Source organism: Oncorhynchus clarkii, unplaced genomic scaffold, assembly GCF_045791955.1.
Source record: "Oncorhynchus clarkii lewisi isolate Uvic-CL-2024 unplaced genomic scaffold, UVic_Ocla_1.0 unplaced_contig_11233_pilon_pilon, whole genome shotgun sequence".
NCBI lineage: Eukaryota > Metazoa > Chordata > Actinopteri > Salmoniformes > Salmonidae > Oncorhynchus > Oncorhynchus clarkii.
The window spans coordinates 99,123-111,931 of NW_027257950.1; the positions used below are offsets into that span (position 1 = coordinate 99,123).

The 12,809-nt window shown below is 38.3% G+C and overlaps 1 protein-coding gene across 3 annotated transcripts in view; it reads right to left on the reverse strand.

Moving 5' to 3' along the window:
- Positions 1-12,809, reverse strand: part of LOC139394182 (regulator of G-protein signaling 11-like) — a 77,217-nt gene that overhangs the window by 11,480 nt on the left and 52,928 nt on the right. For 2 of the 3 annotated variants that reach the window (XM_071142224.1, XM_071142225.1), the window contains 5 exons: positions 6,413-6,526; positions 5,601-5,716; positions 4,919-5,006; positions 888-1,026; positions 549-631 (listed from right to left, as the gene is read on the reverse strand). In XM_071142224.1, coding sequence (XP_070998325.1) covers positions 549-631; positions 888-1,026; positions 4,919-5,006; positions 5,601-5,716; positions 6,413-6,526 — 540 coding nt within the window. The remainder of the gene's footprint in view (positions 1-548; positions 632-887; positions 1,027-4,918; positions 5,007-5,600; positions 5,717-6,412; positions 6,527-12,809) is intronic. The other variant, XM_071142226.1, reaches the window with a different exon arrangement.

The following is a 12,809-nucleotide window of genomic DNA, read 5'->3' on the forward strand; positions in this document are numbered from 1 at the left end:
CTGTAATGTAGTATTTTGAGGAGTCTATATTGTAATGTAGTATATTGAGAAGTACATATTTTAATGTAGTATATTGAGGAGTATATATTGTAGTATATTGAGGAGTATATATTTTAATAAAGTATATTGAGGAGTATATATTGTAATGTAGTATATTGAGAAGTATATATTTTAATGTATTATATTGAGAAGTATATATTGTAATGTAGTATATTGAGGAATATTAATTTTTAATGTAGTATATTGAGGAGTATAAATTGCAATGGAGTATATTGAGAAGTATATATTGTAATGTAGTATATTGAGGAGTATGTATTGTAATGTAGTATATTGAGAAGTATATATTTTAATGTAGTATATATTTTAAAGTAGTATATTGAGAAATATATATTGTAATGTAGTATATTGAAGGGTATATATAGTAATGTAGTATATTGAGGAGTATATATTGTAATGTAATATATTGAGGAATATCTATTGTAATGTAGTATATTGAGGATTATACATTGTAATGTAGTATATATTGTAATGTAAAATTTCCTGAGTACCTCTTCTTGGTCTCCTGGGGAACGATGGCTTTGGCCAGCATGTTCTTATACAGCTCAGACTTCAGATACCTGGGGTAGGAGTCCTAGAAATCAGATGTTTGAGGTTAGATACCTAGGGTAGGAGTCCTAGAGGTTAGAGGTTAGATTCCTTGGGTAGGAGTACTAGAGGTTAGAGGTTAGATACATGGGGTAGGAGTCCTAGAGGTTAGAGGTTAGATTCCTGGGGTAGGAGTACTAAAGGTTAGAGGTCAGATACCTGGGGTAGGAGTACTAGAGAGGTTACGGTTTACAGTTCAGGGGTTAGAGGTCAGGGTTCAGGTGTTTGAGGTCATGGGTTACCTTCTTCATGAGGAAGTAGATGTGCATCTGGGCGTCGTCCATAATGAAGCGATGAGGTCGTTTGATTCCCTCCAGTGTTCTCTCCATGGTCTTACTATCGATGTTCACCCAGCGAGCTGCCCCAGGGGCCAGAAAGTTCCTACACACACACACAGATCATAATACCAAATACTCAGATCACAGTACCACATCACTCAGTCATAATACCACATCACTCAGTACCACATCACCCAGTCATAATACCACATCACTCAGTCATAATACCACATCACTCAGTACCACATCACTCAGTCATAATAACACATCACTCAGTACCACATCACTCAGTACCACATCACTTAGTACCATATCACTCAGTACCACATCACTCAGTCATAGTATCACATCACTCAGTACCACATCACTCAGTAATAATACCACATCACCCAGTACCACATCACTCAGTCATAGTACCACATCACTCAGTAATAATACCACATCACTCAGTAATAATACCACATCACTCAGTCATAGTACCACATCACTCAGTAATAATACCACATCACTCAGTAATAATACCACATCACTCAGTCATAGTACCACATCACTCAGTAATAATACCACATCACTCAGTCATAGTACCACATCACTCAGTAATAATACCACATCACTCAGTCATAGTATCACATCACTCAGTACCACATCACTCAGTACCACATCACTCAGTACCACATCACTCAGTAATAATACCACATCACTCAGTCATAATACCACATCACTCAGTACCACATCACCCAGTCATAATACCACATCACTCAGTCATAATACCACATCACTCAGTACCACATCACTCAGTCATAATAACACATCACTCAGTACCACATCACTCAGTACCACATCACTTAGTACCATATCACTCAGTACCACATCACTCAGTCATAGTATCACATCACTCAGTACCACATCACTCAGTAATAATACCACATCACCCAGTACCACATCACTCAGTCATAGTACCACATCACTCAGTAATAATACCACATCACTCAGTAATAATACCACATCACTCAGTCATAGTACCACATCACTCAGTAATAATACCACATCACTCAGTAATAATACCACATCACTCAGTCATAGTACCACATCACTCAGTAATAATACCACATCACTCAGTCATAGTACCACATCACTCAGTAATAATACCACATCACTCAGTCATAGTATCACATCACTCAGTACCACATCACTCAGTACCACATCACTCAGTACCACATCACTCAGTAATAATACCACATCACTCAGTACCACATCACTCAGTACCACATCACTCAGTAATAATACCACATCACTCAGTCATAGTATCACATCACTCAGTACCACATCACTCAGTACCACATCACTCAGTACCACATCACTCAGTAATAATACCACATCACTCAGTACCACATCTCTCAGTATTTTTTATTTATTTTATTTATTTTACCTTTATTTAACCAGGTAGGCAAGTTGAGAACAAGTTCTAATTTACAATTGCGACCTGGCCAAGATAAAGCAAAGCAGTTCGACACATACAACAACACAGAGTTACACATGGAGTAAAACAAACATACAGTCAATAATAAAGTATAAACAAGTCTATATACAATGTGAGCAAATGAGGTGAGAAGGGAGGTAAAGGCAAAAAAGGCCTTGGTGGTAAGGTAAATACAATATAGCAAGTAAAACACTGGAATGGTAGTTTTGCAATGGAAGAATGTGCAAAGTAGAAATAAAAATAATGGGGTGCAAAGGAGCAAAATAAATAAATAAATTAAATACAGTTGGGAAAGAGGTAGTTGATAGGGCTAAATTATAGGTGGGCTATGTACAGGTGCAGTAATCTGTGAGCTGCTCTGACAGTTGATGCTTAAAGCTAGTGAGGGAGATAAGTGTTTCCAGTTTCAGAGATTTTTGTAGTTCGTTCCAGTCATTGGCAGCAGAGAACTGGAAAGAGAGGCGGCCAAAGAAAGAATTGGTTTTGGGGGTGACTAGAGAGATATACCTGCTGGAGCGTGTGCTACAGGTGGGAGATGCTATGGTGACCAGCGAGCTGAGATAAGGGGGGACTTTACCTAGCAGGGTCTTGTAGATGACATGGAGCCAGTGGGTTTGGCGACGAGTATGAAGCGAGGGCCAGCCAACGAGAGCGTACAGGTCGCAATGGTGGGTAGTATATGGGGCTTTGGTGACAAAACGGATTGCACTGTGATAGACTGAATCCAATTTGTTGAGTAGGGTATTGGAGGCTATTTTGTAAATTACATCGCCAAAGTCGAGGATTGGTAGGATGGTCAGTTTTACAAGGGTATGTTTGGCAGCATGAGTGAAGGATGCTTTGTTGCAAAATAGGAAGCCAATTCTAGATTTAACTTTGGATTGGAGATGTTTGATATGGGTCTGGAAGGAGAGTTTACAGTCTAACCTGACACCTAAGTATTTGTAGTTGTCCACGTATTCTAAGTCAGAGCCGTCCAGAGTAGTGATGTTGGACAGGCGGGTAGGTGCAGGTAGCGATCGGTTGAAGAGCATGCATTTAGTTTTACTTGTATTTAAGAGCAATTGGAGGCCACGGAAGGAGAGTTGTATGGCATTGAAGCTTGCCTGGAGGGTTGTTAACACAGTGTCCAAAGAAGGGCCGGAAGTATACAGAATGGTGTCGTCTGCGTTGAGGTGGATCAGAGACTCACCAGCAGCAAGAGCGACCTCATTGATGTATACAGAGAAGAGAGTCGGTCCAAGAATTGAACCCTGTGGCACCTCCATAGAGACTGCCAGAGGTCCGGACAACAGACCCTCCGATTTGACACACTGAACTCTATCAGAGAAGTAGTTGGTGAACCAGGCGAGGCAATCATTTGAGAAACCAAGGCTGTTGAGTCTGCCGATGAGGATGTGGTGATTGACAGAGTCGAAAGCCTTGGCCAGATCAATGAATACGGCTGCACAGTAATGTTTCTTATCGATGGCGGTTAAGATATCGTTTAGGACCTTGAGCGTGGCTGAGGTGCACCCATGACCAGCTCTGAAACCAGATTGCATAGCAGAGAAGGTATGGTGAGATTCAAAATGGTCGGTAATCTGTTTGTTGACTTGGCTTTCGGAGACCTTAGAAAGGCATGGTAGGATAGATATAGGTCTGTAGCAGTTTGGGTCAAGAGTGTCCCCCCCTTTGAAGAGGGGGATGACCGCAGCTGCTTTCCAATCTTTGGGAATCTCAGACGACACGAAAGAGAGATTGAACAGGCTAGTAATAGGGGTGGCAACAATTTCGGCAGATAATTTTAGAAAGAAAGGGTCCAGATTGTCTAGCCCGGCTGATTTGTAGGGGTCCAGATTTTGCAGCTCTTTCAGAACATCAGCTGAATGGATTTGGGAGAAGGAGAAATGGGGAAGGCTTGGGCGAGTTGCTGTTGGGGGTGCAGTGCTGTTGACAGGGGTAGGAGTAGCCAGGTGGAAAGCATGGCCAGCAGTAGAAAAATGCTTATTGAAATGTTCAATTATGGTGGATTTATTAGTGTTGACAGTGTTTCCTATCTTCAGTGCAGTGGGCAGCTGGGAGGAGGTGTTCTTATTCTCCATGGACTTTACAGTGTCCCAGAACTTTTTTGAGTTAGTGTTGCAAGAAGCAAATTTCTGCTTGAAAAAAAGCTAGCTATCACATCACTCAGTCATAATACCACATCACTCAGTACCACATCACTCAGTCATAATACCACATAACACAGTACCACATCACTCAGTACCACATCACTCAGTACGTCGATCTTTCCTCAATAAAGCAGCTATCAGTCAAATCACTGCAAGTTAGAAAATGGTGTTGGTTTTACTCCATGGGTAGACCTGTTTGTGCTTGTCTGTGTGTCTGTGTGTGTGTGTGCGTGTGTGCGTGTGTGTGTGTGTGTGTGCGTGTCTGTGTGCGTGTGTGTGTGTGCGTGTGTGTGTGCGTGTGTGCGTGTTTGTGCGTCTGTGTGTGTGTGTGTGTGTGTGTGTGTGTGTGTGTGTAAACCTACTTGTAAACCTCCTCTACTTTCAGGATGATCTTGGAGCTCTCTCCATGTCTCAGGTCCTCACAGGCCACCCAAAAACACAGGTTCTCCGCTGAAACACACACACACACACACACACACACACTCTCACACACACACACACACACACACACACGCACACACACGTGACTAGAGAACTAACCTAGAGATCACTTTGGATGAAGATATCTTCCTGACATCAGAACAGAGATCACTAACCTCCGTTTGGATGAAGATATCTTCCTGACATCAGAACAGAGATCACTAACCTCCGTTTGGAGGAAGATATGTTCCTGACATCAGAACAGAGATCACTAACCTCCGTTTGGATGAAGATATCTTCCTGACATCAGAACAGAGATCACTAACCTCCGTTTGGATGAAGATATCTTCTTGACATCAGAACAGAGATCACTAACCTCCGTTTGGATGAAGATATCTTCCTGACATCAGAACAGAGATGACTAACCTCCGTTTGGATGAAGATATCTTCCTGACATCAGAACAGAGTTCACTAACCTCCGTTTGGCTGAACAGAAATGATATACATCCGGCTGGTTTCTATCAGCAGGACAGAACGGCAGAGCTCAATGGGGGAGGTGTGTGTGTGTGTGTTTGTGGTGTGTGTGTGTGTGTTGTGTGTGTGTGTGTGTGTGTGGTGTTTCACCACTGAATTCTTTCTCCAGGTAGATCATAAACTCTCGTCTTCCCATCGAGTCGTTCAGAAGTTCCATGAAGCTGAAACTCCAGCGCTCCACTCTCAACCTGGTTGGAGTGCCCACCCTGTGCACACACACACACACACACACACACAGACCACACACACACACACACACACAGACCACACACACACACACACACACACAGACCACACACACACACACAGACCACACGCACATACCACACACACACACACAGAACACACACACACACACCACACACACACACAACACATGCACGAATAAACACACATGTTTTAAGTGTTAGTTGTGTCTGTGTAGGTTTTTGTGTGTGTCTGTTTATGTGTCTGTGTTGGTGTGTGTGTGTGTGTCTGTTGGTGTGTGTGTGTGTTTGTTGGCGTGTGTGTGTCTGTGTTGGCGTGTGTGTTGTGTGTCTGTGTTGGCGTGTGTGTGTGTCTGTGTTGGCGTGTGTGTGTGTTTGTGTCTGTGTTGGCGTTTGTGGTGTGTGTGTGTGTTGGCATGTGTGTGTCTGTGTTGGCGTGTGTGTGTGTGTCTGTGTTGGCGTGTGTGGTGTGTGTGTGTGTTGGCATGTGTGTGTCTGTGTTGGCGTGTGCGGTGTGTGTGTGTGTGTGTTGGCGTGTGTGTATGTGTTTATGTGTTGGTGAGTGTGTGTGTGTGTGTGTGTGTGTGTGTGTTGGCGTGTGTTTGTGTGTTGGTGAGTGTGTGTGTGTGTTGGTGGGTGTGTGTGTGTGTGTGTGTTGGCGTGTGTGTGTGTGGTGTGGTGTGTGTGTGTGTTTACATGTCAGTGTTGATGGTCCAGTGTGAGGTGTCGTCAGAGATCCAGGGGTTGCTAGGGAGACAGCCTGACATGATGGGGTCATGGTGGAGGTACTGCTCACTGTACTTCATGAAGCTACACACACACACACACAGACAGACACACACACAGACAGACACGCACACACACACACACACACACAGACACACACAGACACACACACACACACACCCTGTTAGCATCAATCTGCCTGAGGAGACATCCATTAGAGGCTCATAGAGACATAGAGAGAGAGTGTGTGTGAGAGAGAGAGAGAGAGAGAGAGAGAGAGAGAGAGAGAGAGAGAGAGCGAGAGAGAGAGAGTGTGTGTGTGTGTGTGTGTCTGTGTGTGTATTTGTGAGTGTATATGTGAGTGTGAGAATGTGTGTATGAGTGTGTGTTTACATGTGTGTGTGAGAAGGTGTGTCTGTGTGTATATGTGTGTGTGAGAATGTGTGTATGAGTGTGTGTTTATATGTGTGTTTGAGAATGTGTGTATGAGTGTGTATTTGTGAGTGTGAGAATGTGTGTCTGTGTGTGTGTTTATATGTGTGTTTGAGTATGTGTGTGTGTGTCTGTGTGTGTGACAATGTGTGTATGAGTGTGTTTATATGTGTGTGTGAGAATGTGTGTGTGACTGTGTATATGTGTGTGCGAGTGTGTGTGTATGAGTATGTGTTTATATGTGTGTGTATGAGTGTGTGTTTATATGTGTGTGTGTGTATGAGTGTGTTTATATGTGTGTGTGGGTGTGTTTATATTATTGTGTTTATGTGTGTGTGAGTGCTACCAGCATTAGACAGTCTAATTTTCTCAAACATCAAATTTCAACGTGTTTAGTGTTAAGTTCAGGCATGAAATCTGAATGGTTACGGTTAGGTATTAACTGAATGGTTAAGGTTAGGTATTAACTGAATGGTTAGGGTTAGACATTAAGGTTAGGTATTAACTGAATGTTAAGGTCAGGTATTAAGGTTAGGTATTAACTGAATGTTAAGGTCAGGTATTAAAGGTATTAACTGACTGGTTAAGGTTAGGTATGAACTGAATGGTTATGGTTAGGTATTAACTGAATGGTTAAGGTTATGTATTAACTGAATGGTTAAGGTTAGGTATTAACTGAATGGTTAAGGTTATGTGTTAACTTAATGGTTAAGGTTAGGTATTAACTGAATTGTTAAGGTTAGGTATTAACTGAATGGTTAAGGTTAGGTATTAATGTTAGGTATTAACTGAATGGTTAAGTTTAGGTATTAACTGAATGGTTATGGTCAGGTATTAACTGAATGGTTAAGGTTAGGTATTAACTGAATGGCTAAGATTAGGCATTAACTGAATGGTTAAGATTAGGTATTAAGGTTAGGTATTAACTGAATGGTTAAGGTTAGGTATTAAGGTTAGGTATTAACTGAATGGTTAAGGTTAGGTATTAACTGAATTGTTAAGGTTAGGTATTAACTGAATGGTTAAGGTTAGGTATTAATGTTAGGTATTAACTGAATGGTTAAGTTTAGGTATTAACTGAATGGTTAAGGTCAGGTATTAACTGAATGGTTAAGGTTAGGTATTAACTGAATGGTTAAGATTAGGCATTAACTGAATGGTTAAGATTAGGTATTAAGGTTAGGTATTAACTGAATGGTTAAGGTTAGGTATTAAGGTTAGGTATTAACTGAATGGTTAAGGTTAGGTATTAAGGTTAGGTATTAACTGCATGGTTAAGGTTAGGTATTAAGGTTAGGTGTGAACTGAATGGTTAAGGTTAGGTATTAACTGAATGGTTAAGGTTAGGTATTAACTGAATGGTTAAGTTTAGTTATTAACTGAATGGTTAAAGTTAGGTATTAACTGAATGGTTAAGGTTATGTATTCAGGTTAGGTATTAACTGAATGGTTAAGGTTAGGTATTAAGGTTAGGTATTAACTGAATGGTTAAGATTAGGTATTAAATGAATGGTTAAGGTTAGGTATTAACTGAATGGTTAAGGTTAGGTATTAACTGAATGGTTAAGGTTAGGTATTAACTTAATGGTTAAAGTTAGGTATTGAGGATAGGTATGAACTGAATGGTTAAGGTTAGGTATTAACTGAATGATTAAGGCTAGATATTAAGGTTAGGTATTAACTGAATGGTTAAGGTTAGGTATTACGGTTAGGTATTAACTGAATGGTTAAGGTTAGGTATTACGGTTAGGTATTAACTGAACGGTTAAGGTTAGGTATTAAGGTTAGGTATTAGCTGACTGGTTAAGGTTAGGTATTAACTGAATGGTTAAGGTCAGGTATTAACTGAATGGTTAAGGTTAGGTATTAAGGTTAGATATTAACTGAATGGTTAAGGTTAGGTATTACGGTTAAGTATTAACTGAACGGTTAAGGTTAGGTATTAAGGTTAGGTATTAGCTGACTGGTTAAGGTTAGGTATTAACTGAATGGCTAAGGTCAGGTATTAACTGAATGGTTAAGGTTAGGTATTAACTGAATGATTAAGGTTAGGCATTAACTGAATGGTTAAGGTTAGGTATTAAGGTTAGGAATTAACTGAATGGTTAAGGTTAGGTATTCAGTTTAGGCATTAACTGAATGGTTAAGGTTAGGTATTAATGATAGGTGTTAACTGAATGGTTAAGGTTAGATATTAAGGATAGGTATTAACTGAATGGTTAAGGTTAGGTATTAAGTTTAGGTATTAACTGAATAGTTAAGGTTAGGTATTAAGGTTAGGTATTAACTGAATGGTTAAGGTTAGGTATTAAATGAATGGTTAAGGTTAGGTATTAACTGAATGGTTAAGGTTAGGTATTAACTGAATGGCTAAGGTTAGGTGTTCACTGCATGGTTAAGGTTAGGTATTAAGGTTAAGTATGAACTGAATGGTTAAGGTTGGGTATTAACTGAATGGTTAAGGCTAGTTATTGACTGAATGATTAAAGTTAGGTATTTACTGAATGGTTAAGGTTAGGTATTACGGTTAGGTATTAACTGAACGGTTAAGGTTAGGTATTAACTGAATGGTTAAGGTTAGGTGTTAACTGAATGGTTAAGGTTAGGTATTAAGGTCAGGTATTAACTGAATGGTTAAGGTTAGGTATTAAGGTTAGGTATTAACTGACTGGTTAAGGTTAGGTATTAACTGAATGGTTAAGTTAGGTATTAAGGTTCGATATTATCTTAATGGTTAAGGTTAGATATCAAGGTTAGATATTAACTGCATGGTTAAGGTTAGGTATTAAGGTTAGGTATTAACGGCATGGTTAAGGTTAGGTTTTAACTGAATGGTTAAGGTTAGGTATGAACTGAATGGTTAAGGTTATATATTAAGGTTAGGTATTAACTGAATGGTTAAGGTTAGGTATTAAGGTTAGGTATTAACTGAAAAGTTAAGGTTAGATATTAAGGTTAGGTATTATCTGAATGGTTAGGTTAGGTATTAACTGCATGGTTAAGGTTAGGTATTAACTGAATGGTTAAGGTTAGATATTGAGGTTAGTTATTAACTGAATGGTTAAGGTTAGGTATTAACTGAATGGTAAAGTTAGGTATTAAGGTTAGGTATTAGCGGAATGGTTAAGGTTAGATATCAAGGTTAGGTATTAACTGACTGGTTAAGGTTAGGTATTAACTGCATGGTTAAGGTTAGGTATTAAGTTAGGTATTTACTGAATGGTTAAGGTTAGGTTTTAACTGAATGGTTAAGGTTAGGTATGAACTGAATGGTTAAGGTTAGATATTACGGTTAGGTATTGACTGAATGGTTAAGGTTAGGTATTTAGGTTATGTATTAACTGACTGGTTAAGGTTAGGTATTAACTGAATGGTTAAGTTAGGTATTAAGGTTAGGTATTAACTGAATGGTTAAGGTTAGATATTGAGGTTAGTTATTAACTGAATGGTTAAGGTTAGGTATTAACTGAATGGTTAAGGTTAGATATTAAGATGAGGTATTAACTGAATGGTTAAGGTTAGGTATTAACTGAATGGTTAAGGTTAGGTATTAACTGAATGATTAAGGTTAGGTATTAACTGACTGGTTAAGTTTAGGTATTAACTGAATGGTTAAGGTTAGGTATTAACTGAATGGGGAAGGTTAGGTATTAAGGTTAGGCATTAACTGAATGGTTAAGTTTAGGTATTAACTGCATGGTTAAGGTTAGGTATTAAGGTTAGGTATTAACTGACTGGTTAAGGTCAGGTATTAACTGAATGGTTAAGGTTAGGTATTAAGGTTAGGTATTAACTGAATGGTTAAGGTTAGGTATTACGGTTAAGTATTAACTGAACGGTTAAGGTTAGGTATTAAGGTTAGGTATTAGCTGACTGGTTAAGGTTAGGTATTAACTGAAAGGCTAAGGTCAGGTATTAACTGAATGGTTAAGGTTAGGTATTAACTGAATGATTAAGGTTAGGCATTAACTGAATGGTTAAGGTTAGGTATTAAGGTTAGGAATTAACTGAATGGTTAAGGTTAGGTATTCAGTTTAGGCATTAACTGAATGGTTAAGGTTAGGTATTAATGATAGGTGTTAACTGAATGGTTAAGGTTAGATATTAAGGATAGGTATTAACTGAATGGTTAAGGTTAGGTATTAAGTTTAGGTATTAACTGAATAGTTAAGGTTAGGTATTAAGGTTAGGTATTAACTGAATGGTTAAGGTTAGGTATTAAATGAATGGTTAAGGTTAGGTATTAACTGAATGGTTAAGGTTAGGTATTAACTGAATGGCTAAGGTTAGGTGTTCACTGCATGGTTAAGGTTAGGTATTAAGGTTAAGTATGAACTGAATGGTTAAGGTTGGGTATTAACTGAATGGTTAAGGCTAGTTATTGACTGAATGATTAAAGTTAGGTATTTACTGAATGGTTAAGGTTAGGTATTACGGTTAGGTATTAACTGAACGGTTAAGGTTAGGTATTAACTGACTGGTTAAGGTTAGGTGTTAACTGAATGGTTAAGGTTAGGTATTAAGGTCAGGTATTAACTGAATGGTTAAGGTTAGGTAATAAGGTTAGGTATTAACTGACTGGTTAAGGTTAGGTATTAACTGAATGGTTAAGTTAGGTATTAAGGTTAGATTTTATCTTAATGGTTAAGGTTAGATATCAAGGTTAGATATTAACTGCATGGTTAAGGTTAGGTATTAAGGTTAGGTATTAACTGCATGGTTAAGGTTAGGTTTTAACTGAATGGTTAAGGTTAGGTATGAACTGAATGGTTAAGGTTATATATTAAGGTTAGGTATTAACTGAATGGTTAAGGTTAGGTATTAAGGTTAGGTATTAACTGAAAAGTTAAGGTTAGATATTAAGGTTAGGTATTATCTGAATGGTTAAGGTTAGGTATTAACTGCATGGTTAAGGTTAGGTATTAACTGAATGGTTAAGGTTAGATATTGAGGTTAGTTATTAACTGAATGGTTAAGGTTAGGTATTAAGTTAGGTATTAACTGAATGGTTAAGGTTAGGTTTTAACTGAATGGTTAAGGTTAGGTATGAACTGAATGGTTAAGGTTAGATATCACGGTTAGGTATTGACTGAATGGTTAAGGTTAGGTATTTAGGTTATGTATTAACTGACTGGTTAAGGTTAGATATTAACTGCATGGTTAAGGTTAGGTATTAAGGTTAGGTATTAACTGAATGGTTAAGGTTAGATATCAAGGTTAAGTATTAACTGCATGGTTAAGGTTAGATATTAACTGCATGGTTAAGGTTAGGTATTAAGTTTAGGTATTAACTGCATGGTTAAGGTTAGGTATTAAGGTTAGGTATTAACTGAATGGTTAAGATTAGGTTTTAAGTGAATAGTTAAGGTTAGGTATGAACTGAATGGTTAAGGTTAGGTATTACGGTTAGGTATTAACTGAATGGTTAAGGTTAGGTATTACGGTTAGGTATTAACTGAATGGTTAAGGTTAGATATTAAGGTTAGGTATTAACTGAATGGTTAAGGTTAGGTATTAACTGCATGGTTAAGGTTAGGCATTAACTGAATGGTTAAGGTTAGGTATGAACTGAATGGTTAAGGTTAGATATTGAGGTTAGTTATTAACTGAATGGTTAAGGTTAGGTATTAACTGAATGGTTAAGGTTAGATATTAAGATTAGGTATTAACTGAATGGTTAAGGTTAGGTATTAACTGAATGATTAAGGTTAGGTATTAACTGACTGGTTAAGTTTAGGTATTAACTGAATGGTTAAGGTTAGGTATTAACTGAATGGGGAAGGTTAGGTATTAAGGTTAGGCATTAACTGAATGGTTAAGTTTAGGTATTAACTGCATGGTTAAGATTAGGTATTAAGGTTAGGTATTAACTGACTGGTTAAGTTTAGGTATTAACTGAATGGTTAAGGTTAGGTATTAACTGAATGGTTAAGGT